This window comes from Morchella sextelata, assembly GCF_020137385.1.
Source record: "Morchella sextelata strain SCLS chromosome Unknown scls_3, whole genome shotgun sequence".
NCBI lineage: Eukaryota > Fungi > Ascomycota > Pezizomycetes > Pezizales > Morchellaceae > Morchella > Morchella sextelata.
Genome location: NW_025408618.1, coordinates 2,501,005 through 2,514,028, shown reverse-complemented (window position 1 = coordinate 2,514,028; position 13,024 = coordinate 2,501,005). Strand labels below are relative to the sequence as shown.

The 13,024-nt window shown below is 46.6% G+C and overlaps 3 protein-coding genes across 3 annotated transcripts; 2 read left to right on the top strand and 1 right to left on the bottom strand.

Annotated features, from left to right (window-relative positions):
• Positions 1 to 953, top strand: H6S33_009459 (uncharacterized protein; the record flags this gene model as incomplete). The annotated part of the gene is made up of 2 exons (XM_044840857.1): positions 1 to 54; positions 120 to 953. 2 exons carry the CDS (start codon positions 1 to 3, stop codon positions 951 to 953), a joined length of 888 nt encoding a protein of 295 aa, XP_044698274.1.
• A 209-nt stretch (positions 954 to 1,162) lies between these two features.
• On the bottom strand, positions 1,163 to 5,555 carry H6S33_009458 (uncharacterized protein; the record flags this gene model as incomplete). The annotated part of the gene is made up of 6 exons (XM_044840856.1): positions 1,163 to 1,826; positions 1,885 to 2,104; positions 2,156 to 2,278; positions 2,330 to 4,295; positions 4,354 to 5,017; positions 5,095 to 5,555. The coding sequence occupies 6 exons, from the start codon at positions 5,553 to 5,555 to the stop codon at positions 1,163 to 1,165; spliced, it is 4,098 nt and encodes a 1,365-aa protein (XP_044698273.1).
• Positions 5,556 to 9,984: 4,429 nt separating this feature from the next.
• On the top strand, positions 9,985 to 11,458 carry H6S33_009457 (uncharacterized protein; the record flags this gene model as incomplete). Its single annotated transcript, XM_044840855.1, has 6 exons — positions 9,985 to 10,272; positions 10,335 to 10,445; positions 10,518 to 10,696; positions 10,752 to 10,904; positions 10,977 to 11,044; positions 11,112 to 11,458. The coding sequence occupies 6 exons, from the start codon at positions 9,985 to 9,987 to the stop codon at positions 11,456 to 11,458; spliced, it is 1,146 nt and encodes a 381-aa protein (XP_044698272.1).
• Between the last annotated feature and the right edge of the window lie 1,566 nt (positions 11,459 to 13,024).

Sequence of the window (13,024 nt, the reverse complement as noted above, 5' to 3'; positions counted from 1 at the left end):
ATGCTGCTTCGTTACGCACTAGACGTAGCTCCACTTTGGAACTCCTCAGAAGAGGTTCAAGAGCCCGGTTTTGATTCTTGTATATTTCTAACTGACTCTTGTACGCACAACCTTGCTAGTTTACCGAAGCTCTCAACCTTCTCCCAGCCCCAATAAGACCATCGGTAACAAAGTTCTACTTCCCCGCCGATCGCAAGCTTGCTCTTGGCTCTCAACTACTTCAGCGCTTTGTCGTTTCAAGAGTTTATAGCAATGGGAGGCCCAGTGCTGATATACCAACACTTTCCTCGATTTCGATAACTCGGGATGCCGAGAGCGGGCGACCTTCCTATCACAATCCCGCTGAGCTCCTAGAGAAGGGCAATGGATTGGTACTCAGGGACTACAACGTTTCGCACCATAACCCAAAGTCAAATTCTGATTCGACGCCGTGCCTTGTGATCCTGGTGGCACGTGTTACTGTCGCAACATTGTCTTCACCCCCTCTTAGGGTTGGAGTAGATCTGGTGCCTACGATCCACAACCGAGGCAACACATCTGCCGCAGACTTCCTGGAGACCTTTAGGGATTCGGATGTTTTTACTAAAAATGAGATACGGGCTATATATTCCCCGCCGCTGGAGGGAGATCGGGTCAAGATGATGTATCTACATTGGGCACTGAAGGAGGCATACTGTAAAGCTGTAGGTACAGGGTTGGTAACGAATCTTTTAGCTATAGATTTTAGACATGTTGAGCTTGATAAGGTAGAGCAGGGAGAGAGAGATACCCAGGTGAAAGTTTTTGTTGATGGAACCCAGAGGGATGAATGGATGTTGGAGATAGGGAAGCTATCCGGGGATCACTATGTTGCGATCGCCACAGATTCTTGGAGCGACGAAGAGGAAGCTGAGGAAACAGGAAAGTGGTCATGGATAGATTTCGGCAAGGATATATTAGGCATTTGGAGTTGAGCGTCAGAGTCTGGCTAAATATGGAGACAAATAGGACATTCTTCCCACTTTGAATAGAGCTGCATTTACCCTTTTTTCTTTTCTTTTAAAATATTCCATCAAAACTATATACGTAGCTAGCTAAAGATAAAAATGAAATCATTACTAATGAAGTTTTGGCGTAGATATGATAAGTGGGTATGGATACAGTCGATAAGTAGTATAAAAATCTAGATGCTTCCCTCATGTCCATTACTTTTCACCCATTCTTCTTTGTTGAGAAGTCTATGGAGCTCACCACGTCGCTCTAAAAGCTCCTCTAACTTCCCGCTCTCTACAACCTCCCCATAACTCATCACTACAACCTTCTCAGCGCACCGCATCATCTCCTGACTGTGCGTGATGATGATCACCGTCATCTTCTTGTCATAAGCCCCACCTTCATCGACCAGCCGGCCGATGGTGTTATGTATAACCCTCGCACTCTCAGGGTCCAGATTACTGGTGCACTCATCCAGCACCAGCACCGCTGGCCTTCTGACAAGAGCTCTTGCAATACCAACCATCTGGGCCTGACCCCCTGATATATGGCCCCCCTTGTCTCCCAGATATGTGTCATAACCATCTTGAAGGCCCTTGACGAATTCATGGATTCCAGCTGCCTTCGCTGCTCTCTCAACCTCCCAGCGGGTATAGTTGCTGCCGTAGGAAATGTTGTCGTGGACACTGCTATCAAAGAGAACCGCGGACTGCGAGACAATAGCCATCTGTGAGCGAAGGGATCGGATGCTGAGGCTTTCTATAGGGAGTGTGTCTATTGTGATGCTACCTGCCGAGTATGGGTAAAGACGTTGAAGCAGGGCTGCGACGGTTGATTTTCCTGAGCCGGAAAGACTATGGATACTATGTTAGTTCAAGATTGCTAGAATGACGGGCAGTTTTTTTTTTTTACCCTACTATGGCAATGCATTCCCCGGGCGTAACTTTGAGGTTGAAGTTTCGGAGTACAATGGTGTCTGGGCGAGTGGGGTATGCAAAAGTAACGTTGGAGAACGATATGGCTCCTCTAAAATCCAGCGTCCTGATACCCTCAATTTCATGAGAACTACGGGGCAGGGTGTAGAGTCTAAGCACACGCCGTGCAGTGTCTTTGCTATTACTTATCTGGGGAACTGTAGAGAAGTTAGACACCCGCGACAGTCAAATTGAAATAGGGACGTTACCAAAACCGACGATCGTATTTGCACCTGCCAATGAGAATAGCAGCAGACTGAAGACCGTAAGAACATGCTGAATGTCGTATAAGCCCTTCCCAATCAACACCGCACCGTACCAAAAGATTAAAGCTAAAAGGAAATCAGTATCACCAAAGAGCCAGGAACGCCAGAGACACACACCTGTTGCAAACGATACCGCGGAATCTGATAGCCCGTAGCCAACACCTGTGTAAATAGACCTTTTCACGCCTATTCTCAATGCCGCACGGGTAGCTTTCGCATACTTCTTCTTAAAGTATCTTTCGAGAGCAAGCCCCCTTACCGTCTTTATATTCGTGATCGTTTCATCAAATACCCCGCCAACAATCTCAGCTGCCTCATTGCTATTTTTCTCCCACTCATCCGAGATCCACGCAAAGGTCCTTGTCAGGCCATACATGACCGGCGCAATCGACAAGCCGACCATCGTCAATTGCCAGCTTTCCGTGAAGCTCCAGCCAACACCTAGAATCATGATAGTTGCACCGATAAATACATACCCAGCAAACCGCCCCAACAAGTCTCTCATATCCTCAGCATTCTTTTCCATGTCCTCTGTTACCGTTGCTACCAGGTTCTCGTCGAACCATACACGGGGCTGGTCAAGAATGCGAGCCAATGATTTTGTGCGCAGCGTATCTATCCAGGACTGCGCAACGGACTCTAGAAAGTAGTGCATCAAGTAACTGCTTATTGCGTCTATGACCGCAATGCACAAGATCACTACAGACCATTTCGCCGACTCAGAGGGCAAGTTCCCGTCCTTGAAGAACGATGAAAGAAGCCGCGCAAGTGCGTAGGAGAACGCTGGTGTTGCCGAAGCATGGAAAAAGGCCGCCGTGAAGCCGGTGACCAGCAAGAACCTGTAGCCAACGTTCAAAGAGGGCCATATCGTGGAGAATATCTGCAAGAGGGTGATCTGTTTCGCTTCAAACCTTCTGACAGGTCGTTTCCTGGGGGTTTCGGGGATTATGGAGCCAATGTCGTATGTTGGGGAATGGGCAGGTACGTAGTCAAAACGTGTCATCTCGGTATTAAGGCTTCTTTCAAGCAGCCGTGCTTGACGCTTTCTTCTGGTTCTTTTGGGGCTTGAAGGTTCTGCTCTACCTAGTAGTGACAGATTCTCTAGCTTGAAAGTGGACTCCTTGGTACCATCTAAAAACTCGTCATCTTGATCTTGCTCCGTCGAGCTTTCTTCCGAGATTGGGGCCAAAGTCCCATTAACTGGATAGCCTTCATTGTATACATCAGCAGCCATAAGCTCTTTGGCTCTATCATGATGGCCCAGTTCAATCTTGGGTGAGCCTGGTTGATTTCTTATTTCCTTTTTAGAGTCATACGCCGTCATAAAATCTCGAAATAGGCCGTCTACGCTACAAATTTCAGACCTGTATCCATTTTGGACGACCTTTCCATTTTCAAGGACGTAAACAAAGTCTTGCGGTTTAATCTGAGAGATGTCGTGGGTGATTATAATGGTTGTCTTGCCCCGCCGCCATGTGTGTATTGCTTCCATGACTAGTGATCTGCTGACATAGTCAAGGGCACTGGTAGCTTCATCTAAAATCAGTATCGGCGTATTTCTAAGTATGGCTCGCGCCAGGGCAACCTTTGAAGAGTCAATAATCTTTGGAATGTGAATCAAGCTTAAAATACGGTCATGGAATCTCACTCTTTGACGTTGGCCCCCAGACAACGCAGCGCCCCCAACACCAACTATGGTATTAGAGCCCAACGGAAAATTTCGGAGCGTTTCCTCAAGCATGGACATCCGACAGGACCGATGAACCTCCTCCCGGGTGGTACTCTTGTAGTCTTTCCTCCCGAATGCAATGTTACGGAAGATTGTCTCGTTGAACAGCACGCTCTCCTGCTGCACCATAGTGACATTACTTCGTAGCCATTCGTGGTCGATATCCTGGACGACGGTTCCATCTAGGGTTATAGTGCCAGATAAAGGCATATATGTTTTAAGAATGAGGTTTCCAAGGGTGCTTTTCCCAGAGCCGCTTTTTCCTACAATGAAGGTGGTCTCATGCGATGGTATAAAGATACTGGCTCCATTCAGTGCCAAATGACAAGGGCGTGAGGGATATGCAAATGATACCTAAGAAGTCAGTATGAATCTAAAGAATAACGGGGGAGGGAGGGTGTTTTAGAGTTACATTTTTGACTTCAATCTCGCCTTGACAGCTCTTCGGGATGATCCCGCCCTTCATATGGAAGACCCGCCTCCCTCTCTTGAATTTCACTAACAATGCATCGAGGCCTGCACCTGCAGCCCTCCCCTTCTCCAAGACTATCATCTGCGGCAAAACCATCGAGAGGGCCTGCGTAGCCATCAGGCACGACCAGAACGTAGTCATCACATCCCCCACAGATGCCTCTCCCTGCCTAATAAGGCGCCCACCGTACCAGAAGCCTTGCACAAACATCGTCAAGATCACAAGCCTTATAAAGCCCACAACCATGGCATTGCTATGCGCCTGTTCTCTGTACGCCCGTGCGGCCTTCCCCGCGGCCAAGGCAAACACATAGCGCTCGTACTGCTGGCCGTTGAACGCTTTTACTGTCTCGATTGCCGTGAAGGCCCTATTTACGATTCGAGTGGCTCTCGAAAGGTGCTCTTTCTGCGTGTCGATCTGCGTCTGGATGCGGCGCGAGACGACGCTGAGGAATATGAACGCCAGCGGTACCCCCATCAGCACGACGAGGGTCAATGACCAGCACGTCGTGATGGACACGAAGAGACACACCGTCGCCGTCACAAGCGCTTGCAGCGAAAGTCCCAGTGGCTGCGACACTGCCGTCTGGAGCTCCTTCGTCTGCCTATCATCCGATCCATTCTCAGTCAATAAAAACTACCAGAATAAAAAAGGCGGTGGAAAGGTTTCAAATATCCATACGTTTGCACTCTCGCCAGCAGCCCCGCAACTCCATTCCTCCTCATATCATACCACTGCATATCTTTATCCACCAGCCCCTCAAACAAGCTCTTCCTCGCCCCCTCCGCCTGCAACTCCCCAAACACGCCCCACGAGGCATAAAACGCCCCACCAAGGCACCAGCTCGCGGTCCCCAGCGCCGCCAGCTGTACGGCGAACACCCTCACCTGGTCCACGAGCTCATTGGCGGGCATTAGGTCGGCGCCGAAAGTCGCAAAGGCGTTGAACAGCCTGCCGAGGATGATTGCCGTGGCGGGAATCACGAGCCCGTTGAGCAGGGCGAAGAAGACGGCGGCGGTCAGTGGGAGTATGTGTTTTCGGTTGGTGAAGGTGAAGAGGGAGGACCAGCTGTGGTTGCTGTGGTCTTCGTCGTCGTATTCGTCGTATTCGGTGTCTTGCCGTTGGGGGCGTGTAGGTATCATGGTATTTTTCTTCTTCTTCTTTTGTTTTCCTTCTTGAAGTTTGAATTTGAATTTGAATTTGAAGCTCAACTCTGTATGCAGCGATATTATATATCGATTACTAGCTAGTTTAATCGCTGGCCCAAAGTTTTAGGATATCTAGCTATAGCTATCTAGCTACTCCCGTCAAAGGTTTGTTCTGCAGAAATTAATAACGAGCATGACCAAGCTTGCAATGGGTGAAGCTCAAAGTAAGCCATTTAAAGGCAAAAAATAAAAACCAAAATTAAAAGGGCCATCTCATGAATTATATGCATAGAATTGAATTTTCCTTGGCCCTACTCACTGCACCGTATTTGGGGAAAGTCTTGATATTGTGCCCCTCTCTTAGCATTGTGACGTTTTTTCATTGTCTTGAAATATAAGGTTCTGTTTATGATTGGCTGTCGTGTGTTGTAGTTTAGTAGCCAGGGTTAGGGGCGGGCGAATATTTGGATTGATGTGAAACATGCATCGGATGGCCTCTGCATGCCAGACCTGCACATGGCGCAAAGACCAACAACGACCGTACGTGCATGCACACCTCGCGGAACGGGCGAGTGACCCCCACGATGTCCCCGGAAGGGAGGAGCAGAACCCGCCATGAAGCCGGCGGTATGTACATACTTCCTCACCTAATCCCCCCTGCCAGTCCGCTCATTTCCGGCGCCGACCGAGTCGATATACCGGTCTCTCATCTCCCGGACCAGTCGAGGTCCGGGGCGTAAGGGGTGGGCCAGGCTGCGGTTCGGTTACGGCGCGGCCGCTCTTAGATTGACCCAAGCGCGGGGACCTTAGCTACTCTACTTCTTCCTCCGAATCCATATGAACTCGGCCGCCGCACTTCTTTGTAGACAACCGGCCGGGCCTTTAGTCTAAACGTTACTAGCTCTTCACGCTGAGCCCGGCATGGCTGAATATTAGGCCCGGGCTCGAAGCGTTCCCACTGACGGCCTGTTCGCGAATAATACGGAACGAGTCATAAAACATGCGCTTGCTGTGAAAGCCATGAAAATACTATGTTTTGCATTCTTTGTAGGCTGTGCGGTAGTCAGTAACAAGTCAATTGTCTCCTTCATGATAAGACCGAGTGATATATCATGATTAAACATCTTTATTAGTACTACTCTGCCAACCATGATTCACCGGCTTGTTTTAGCGGGCCATAAATTGCGTACTGTTTGACGTATATCGTCTAGCACCGTATGTACTAATAAACGCCCCATACTTAGAAGCAGATGCTGCATAAAGACATTCGCTAGTTAGTTGTGTAGTGCTAATTATGATTTTGCCACCATCGACAAGGGCATCGCTCTCCTGATGTGGCTCAATAATTGAGCGAAATCCTGAAAGATATATGCAAGCTATCCATGGATGATGCTTTCTTGGATAGTAGTAGGTGCACATTAACTGCTGCTTAGGGAAAGGGTAATATGTATATAATAGTGACCTCTCATCCAAATCATCTATCTCAATCATTTGGATTTTCTAGTTTTTTTCGTAGTAAATGAGTAACTGTAATCTATTTTTAATGGAAATAAAACGCTACCAATCCCTCTCCGGGATATTAGATAGATACTTGCTCACCAGCAAAAGAACCAGAAAATGCGATTTCTCGGGGTAATGATCATCTGAACAGAGTGGCGCCATTCTCTCATACAAAAACCCCGCCTTGGAAACTTTCATTTTCCGCTTCTTTCATTGGTAAGCAAGTAATCCATAGAGCTAAACATCACACCTACCACGGCCAAAGAATTCCCGCGCCACAGGATCCAAATATATGCACCTTTACCCTCTGAGGACTCGATCAGCAAGGGACCGTAGATATCGGAAAATCAACGTCCCGCAGCTAGTAGAATGCCGGCATGTCGATCATTTCCCCCAGCTAGCCATGCGAGGTACACATAAACCTCGGCTCGATCAGGGTGTGTATGCTTTAAGATAAGCATCAGGGCTTTATCACGCGGCTAACCACTTGATAGGTATCTTTTAAGCATGCGCAAAAGAAAGGATAGTGTGGCCTAGGTATGTAGCTTTTAAGCATAAGGAAGTCTAGCCTCCGGCAGGTATCCAGCTGCCTGCAGGTGGATGCCCTCGATTAAAGTAGAGTAGGGTCTTGATTGCGCAAAAGGGCTCCAGCTCTAAACTTCCGAAGGAGAATCGGCACCAACAGGCTACCGGGAAATTAATTGGAGACTGGCTCTGTTTGTGCAAAGACTCGATTTGGGGGGCTGCATTGCGGATCTAAAGGTAGTTCGCGTTTGACATATAGCTAGAAAACGCATTTATGGGGACTATGCCATTTCCAGATAAGGGCTAAAGATAGGTGAAATAGATTCTATCTGGACTACCCGGTAGGTAGTTGCATCTTGACATCAGTAGTTTCTACGTACATAAGTAGTTGTGCCTTAAATCCTAGCTCTACATAGATCTATTCTTTGATAGGGTCCTAGACCCTCAATCAAAGATCAGCAAGGGTCCAGTACTAAGGTAGTGTTCCGAAACAGGCCTAGCTTGTCGGTAACGATTAATGCCTACTAAAGTCTAGATTGTCCCCGCCCTCCCCGCCTCTTCCCCACATAGCTAAAGCGGGTTGCCGCGTCTCATCCTCTCATTTTTTGCCGCTTGAGAGTTCGTTGCCGCTTCATGCTCCACTCTTATCACTTGACTTGAAGCTTTTTTATGTCAGGTAGCAAAACTCTACTGGCGGCAAGCTTTTAGTAGGCATTATTAGACAGATCTTATTCGGCAATCTCGGCTTGGATTTAATCTTGTCTGATCCGTACTCGATGATTTGGAATTTTGACGCAAGTGAGGGTTAGGTCGATCGGTGGCCAGAGCTCGCATAATGAGAATCATTAACTTTATATTGGCCCTTCTTATGCTGCGCGCATAGGATTTAACAGTTATTCTTAACAATTTCCATGTCGGCTATGAGTTATCTATCTAGAGAATTTATGTATGGTGCGCACACTCTTAAAGGTGATGGGGTGGCATACGGAAGATACAGAAGTGGAACAATTGTGGCTGCAATATGGCCTCATGGGCCAATAAGAGGGCCCATTTCTAGCCTTCTGCTGCATCACTGCCATGGCCTGATCAGGTTTGCTTCTTTAAGGGTATAAATGGGTATAATACTGTTCCACTTTGTTTAGTCTTGGCGCTTTTTACATACTAAAATACCGAATTTCAAGCTTGAATAACTTTTTAACCAGGAGAGATATCAAAAATCTGGTTGGTAAAGTTCTTCTTCATCACTAGTACTTCAATTTTACCAACCGGATTTTTCATAATTTGTTTCGTTGGAAAGTTATTCAACCTCGACCTCGCCCCAATTTTTTGACTACCTTTATGATTGGGCGCACCATAATTGCTAAAAACATTTAAAGGTCCGGCCAGAAAGATGCATTTTCAACAGCCCGACAACCGATCTAGAAAGTCGTGATAGAATTTGACATGGGTAATTTCTTGTGCGTGACACTGTAAAGCAGGCCCAGTGGTACACCATGGGGCTATATAACAGTTGCTGACTGTTGTTGGTAAACATAATATAATATGTGGCCCTGCAGGCGGCTACCGTTCACGGCGGTGTAAAGTAACATGCCCATATGCGGCGTCACTGTGGAGTGAGGGGGTTATGAAACGGAGCGCAGAAGAGAAAACGAGAATCCAACGGGTCAGCTTCTTTCCCTCCATCGGTAGTTGTTTTCTGGTGACGTCCTGGTGTCAAGAACCGAGACCACGGTACACGGTATTACTATGTGCCCTGAGCATGAATGAAATTTAAAGCCGCAAAAATGTATAGGTAAATGGCCCTGGGACATAACTAGCCTAAATCGAGATCGTCAACTGACGTATCCGCTACATATCCACTAAATATAGTAGGGGTAGAGAGTATTTAGAGGAAAGGTGGAAATGTCTTCAGTACTAAAGGGTGGATCTTAACTCATGTTGTACAGTCCTACCCAACGGTCACCCCGCGAACCCACTAATCCAAATACCCTGGAGAGATTAATGTGGACACCACTAAACCAAATACGAGGGGAAAACTCGTCTGATCTTTGTGATTGGTGAACGATTTGCAATGGCTTATCCAGGGGGTGGTGCGGTTAGCTACACGAAAGGATAGGGCTGAGTTCTCAGGGTGAGGTTATGCTGACATGTTATTAGTAGCCCGGACCAAAAGGTCCCCACACTGGCACACTGGCACACTGGTCCCGTGGTGGTACCTTCATCCATTCAGGACTACCCTTGTACATGTGTATCCCCCCCACACAGGGCACAGGGAATCGGAATCCGGAAGGGGGGCAGATGTGAGAAAATGCTGTATCTATATAACTATATCATGCTTCGTCCAGACATGATTCTCGTCCTCAATCATTCCCAACACCAGGACAGGACTTGAGCCTCGATGACTCCCGACGAACTACGAGTGCTACCTGGTGGAGAGGAGCCGATCCCAAGGAATGGAAGTTGGGGGGGTTCACGGACGGGCTTCTATCCACCAGGTTTTGTTCATCCAGCAGTCGGGAGTGACCCCTACCCTTGGGAGTATGAGCCAGAGAACAAGGCGGAATATTTGTTTGCGTTGACCATTGTAATGGTGGCGCTTTCAACGTTGGTGGTTGCTGTGAGGATTGGGTCTAGGGTTATGCTGAGAACGTTGGGCGTGGATGATTGGCTGATTATTGGTGCGACGGTGGGTGCTCCCTCAAACCATGCAATGCCATTCGATGTTGTCATCGACTAACTCTGGTGTAGTTAAATACCATAGCAGTCGGTGCAACAATAATCATTGGTGTTGTTAGCGGCGGTGCAGGCGTACATTGGTGGGATCTAGAATACCCCGAGTTCAAAAAGGGACGAGGAATTGTCAGTATTAAATCAAACCCATACCATCATAACAATTCGATCTGATTAGAATTAAAGTTTTGGGGTTTATAGATTATGAGTTTCCATGGCGCTATCTATGCTACAGCTGTTCTCTTCATTAAGCTGTCAATACTATGTTTTCTGAGGAGACTGTTTGCAAACACCTCAGGATGGATGACGAAGCTGATAATGCTCTACATCGTCGTTAATATCATCTTTTTTGTGACGAGCTTTTTTTGCTTATTCTTTTTGTTAGCATCTCCAATACCATGATTTGATCTGGTAATAGTACTGACTATCATACAGGAATGCTTCGTTCGGACTTCTTTATCCTCTGGGTGGTGTGCACCTGAGCTTGGAGATTGCAATATTGATACTCCCCATGAGAATGGTTTGGCGACTGCAACTTCCATGCACCCAGAAGATCATTTCAACTCTGATCCTAGGACTTGGTGGAGTGTAAGTCCTCTCTCATCACCATTGGTGCTATAGCTACCACTCAGTCAGTATTAACAATCTCGGATTATACAGCGTTTGCATAATATCTGTACTCCGCCTCTACTATTTCTACACGTATATTACCTCCTTCGACGCCACCTGTTAGTACTCAATCTAAACTCTCCCCTAGGCCTTTTTCTATATACTAACTATATACTACTAAACTAGACAACGCCACTTACATATACTTGTACAATCTCCTCGAATGCACGCTAGGTATTTTTACCTCATCAGCCCCGTCAATGAAGGCAGCGTATACGCACTTCATGAAGCCTCGGGTAGAAAGGGGCTCTAATGAAGGCATTCTAGACGGGGATGGGTCAAGAAATGCATCCCAGGAAGGTTTAGATAAGGGGGTTGGCTGCGCTAGGATGGCGGAGCGGCAGGATTATGACGAAGAGGCTGCGTTGAGGCCGATCCAAGCAAGACTTGAGATAGTGCGTTCGAGAGACGAGATATTTTTCCCCGAATCTGAAATTCGGACTAGTGTATTATTACCGGATCTTCCACATTGAGCAGTGCTCTTTTTTCATTTGTTAGTTATTGGGACAGCGGGTTTTGTTTTTAAACTGGGCGGTTACTACAGATATATAATGATACCATGTAACTAATAGTCAGGAGTATATAGCCTTCAGCTACTACAGCATTTGAGAGATATAATGCACCCGACAGGATTTGTGTATTGAGCACATTACATAGCACATAGCGAGTTATCTTGAATAAAGCTTACGGGACACTGAGTCATCATCCGTGATTCAACGCGCTGAAATTGAGTGATTTCTTATGATTCAACCACTCTTTGGCCGCATCCCCTGATGTTGCTCCCGGGTCCACTCTCTCATTCCTTCGTTATTCTGTATTTCTATTTAATCAGGCACCAGTTCCGTAACTGGTTTCATGTACAATGTACCGTTAGATCTATAGAACGTAAATTAATTGCTGGTCCGTATTTGAATCGGAAACAAGACGTAGCATGCAGTCGATAGGTCGCAGCATCTAATGACGATGCATTGATGCTGCTTTATTTAGAAATATACGTGTAATTCATTTAGTTGTCCACTCTTTTATATAAAGCACGAAATGAATTAAAGTGAAAAAAAAACGAACGTACACCACCTACGTAAGCGAGTGATGTGTGATGATTCGAATGTATTTAACAACTGAAACCACTGAATAAAATAAAAAAAGTGCCAAATTCAAACAAAGGAGATAAAACATCTGCATTCATTGAGATACATATATTGATACTGTATTAGACGCTGGTCGGCCCCAGGAAGTGCTCTCCCCACTCAAGAAGGAGCTGCTTGTACCGCAGTGATGGGACGTTGTCATCGTCAACCAACCCCATACATGCACACATGCACTGACAGCTAGCTGCATAGGACATTTCGATTTACGTCGTACCTACATGTAACTACTTTTTTATCCATCTAGAATTCACCCTTGGTAAAGAATGTTTTACCAGTTGGGCTGATCTCGGATTCCAATCAGTCTCGTGCGCAGAAACTGTAAGGGTGATTCCGGGAGGCAATGACAACTCTCAATCCCAGGAAAGAGGATAGGTTGCCAGTGACGAAGTTTCTCGGATACTTGGTCATGCATATCTTGGCCCATGCATTAGTTCATGGCTCAACAACGGTCATGAATTCTGTCATATATGTGGTCTGAAACAAGGAATTCACAGGAGAGCAATTTTTTTTCATTTCAACTCCTCTTCTGACGAAGACCCTTGCTGAGACGCATCCTCGAACCTAGCGGTTATCTTGTGCATCTGTGACACCGCATGTATGCATTATACCGCCACGATCAGATCAAAAGGCGGTATTCTCGCTTCAGGGGAAAATGCAGGTAGAATATCGTGTACTATGTAGCTTGAGTACCATAGGTTAGCTTATTCTGCCTACTCTAGAATGATCTGAAGGACTGTACACACATGTATATACTCGCAGCAGGTAACAAGTACCCGAAAATGCACGTCCTAATCTGCAATTTCCATTGGAGTAGAAGTCAAAAATACACCAAAAACTTGCAGCTGCATATTCGGGTACTTCATGCCTGTCGTGAGTAGATTATATCCTATA